Below are 2,500 nucleotides of genomic sequence, written 5' to 3'. Positions count from 1 at the left end.
GGTCACTGATCGGCGAGTCCAAAAAAAGACAACTGATCACCGATCTGATCAGAAAATGGGCCAATTGATCCAATACCTGTAAGCAACTTGTTTATAAAACACTAAAACACTGATAACGCTGATAAATATTAAATACACAGACATGCCTCCCCCGATTTTTTTTTTTTTTTTGGATCCAACTGTGTATGCTGAGAAACCTTGGGCTATTAACAGTGGCAGCAAAGAACGGCGTCCCAGTGTTTGCTGGAATGCCCTATTGGGATCAATTGGCAAATGTTGACATTCCAACCAATCACGGCATTTACATAAAATGCAAAATATCTGCTGTACTGAAATTATGGAGCCCCATCTAATGCTGATCAATTCATTGCGGGCTTGGATGTTTTTTTTTTTCTTAATGGATTAATTTGTGGAGCTGTCTTAGTAGCTTTGATGCCAAAGTGTTGTGTTCCAGTCATGCTGTGTTTTCTTGTATCCTACCTCAGAAGTTACACATATGACTCATTCCAAGTTTGAGAGCAATTAGCAGTAAGAGGCAGCTTTAACAGTGCGTGCAACAGTCACCATTGTTAAAACTGCCCGTCTATTGGACGTCAAACATAATTGGTGACAGCAACACAAAGGTGCCCACAAAGCCATCAAACAGAGAAGACAAACACAAATGATTATTCAAACTCAAAAATTATAACGTTTTCCCAGTCTCTCAATTTATGTCAAGTAGTCTGTTGAAAAACTAAGTTCGTGTCATGTTAGCTTTTGTGGCATCAATACTCAATACGATTTTCCAGTTGGCAGCCATGATAACTGTCGAGTTATTTGTCTGAGGGAGAAAAACTGCTTCAAAACTTGAAATGAAAATAAAATGAGGAGTGAAGTGAGCACACCCTGCTGCACTCACTTGTGGGATTTCTTCCAGTCGGCCCCACCGGGTCCGGCTCCGCAGTCGTAGGCTTGGATCATGAATGTGTATTCCTTCTGGTTCTCGCAGTCCACAGGACCCCTGGCTCTCAGTAGGCCTTCTCCTGAGCTGCGATTCAACACCACCGCCTCGAACGGAACGTCCTGGCCAGAAATCTTAAAGGCACAAATTTCTCCTACAAAGAGAAAGAAAGACATTTACGGAACAACTCTCTAATCTGCAAGCATGAAGTCACCGCAGCAGTCTGTTTTCGGTGAGGGATTGGTCAGGGATGAGTCATGACCTGCCACTCGGCGTGCCTACTTTTGCTATGATCCACTTCAATCAGACAATACATTGAGCCAAGCTGAGAAATGTGAGGATATCGTTTCCTTGAACTTTGGCTCCCATATCTAATCTGCTCAAGTCCATCGGTAGCACAGAAGAAGAAGTGCCCCCCAAGCGGCGCTTAGAGTTCCCATAGAAAGGGGGAAGATGATTACTCGTGGGTCAAGGCCATCGACGATATACAAGAAAGGGGTCGAGTTTATGAGATAGAAGATATGCAAGTAAAAAGATGAAGAAAGAACATTTTATTTTGCTGGACATTTCAAAAGATGTACATGGATTAGAAGACCTCCAGTAGTATATACTCCAAACCGCTTTGCCGCCTCACAGAACTGTACAAATATCTCTCATAATATTTCCTCACAAAAAATGAATGCAAATGGAATTCATCAATTCCAGGCCCTCCCCAAAAGGAACCCAACAACAATTTTGGTAATGCACGTTTAATAAGGGAAGGGAAACAAACAAACAGGAATTGGCAACTTAAAAAAAAATCCAAACCTACCTGTCCCTAGGTGAAAAAGTAATTGCCACCTGAACCTATTAATGGCTTGTGCCACCCTTGGCAGCAGTAACTGAACTCAAGCGTTTGCAGTAATTGGAGATGAGTCTTTCACATCACTGTGGAGGAATTTTGGCCCACACAGAATTACTTCATCACCACCATATTGGAGTGTTTTCTCGCATGAACTGCCCTTATGAGGTCATACCACAGCATCTCAATTGGATTCAAATCCCAACAGTAGCCCTGTTCACACGGCACACATTTGGTCCGACGCTGCACCGAAATATTTTGTTGCGATGTATTTTACACCGGAGCAAATTTTGTGGAGCGGTCACACGTGCAAAGCCGCTGAGCGTGACAACTCCGGCGCAGCGTCGAAGCAGCTCCACTTGCGGTCACACGTGCAATTTCTGCTCCGGACCAAAACGACAGGAATGCAGAATTATAACAGGTTCGGGTCGGGCTTCTCTCTCGCGGACTTTTATTTATTTTTCTTTTAATAAATATTATGGCGGACACTATTCTGTCCTTGTTCAGAATAGATCCTCTTGTCGGCAGTCGTGGAATAAAGACGTGTTTACAGTCAATCGTGTGTGCTCCTTATGACTGCCACAATATATGTTTTAAAAAATGTATACTAAAACAATGTGCGGATACTAAACTAAGGAATACTTGTTTTAAAACAAACAATTTGGATAAAACAGAGAATGCGATGTAATTTAATTGCTATTTAACTGCTAAACAGGAGC

At 42.4% G+C, this 2,500-nt stretch overlaps 1 protein-coding gene across 1 annotated transcript in view; it reads right to left on the bottom strand.

Moving 5' to 3' along the window:
- Nucleotides 1-2,500, bottom strand: part of LOC109527145 (calsyntenin-2-like) — a 164,655-nt gene that overhangs the window by 45,967 nt on the left and 116,188 nt on the right. Inside the window, exon 3 of the mRNA XM_019888883.1 lies at nucleotides 899-1,094. Coding sequence (XP_019744442.1) covers nucleotides 899-1,094 — 196 coding nt within the window. The remainder of the gene's footprint in view (nucleotides 1-898; nucleotides 1,095-2,500) is intronic.

Source organism: Hippocampus comes, unplaced genomic scaffold, assembly GCF_001891065.2.
Source record: "Hippocampus comes isolate QL1 unplaced genomic scaffold, H_comes_QL1_v1.1 scaffold228, whole genome shotgun sequence".
NCBI lineage: Eukaryota > Metazoa > Chordata > Actinopteri > Syngnathiformes > Syngnathidae > Hippocampus > Hippocampus comes.
The sequence above is the reverse complement of the archived record's forward strand: the minus strand, read 5'-3'. Positions and strand labels throughout refer to the sequence as shown.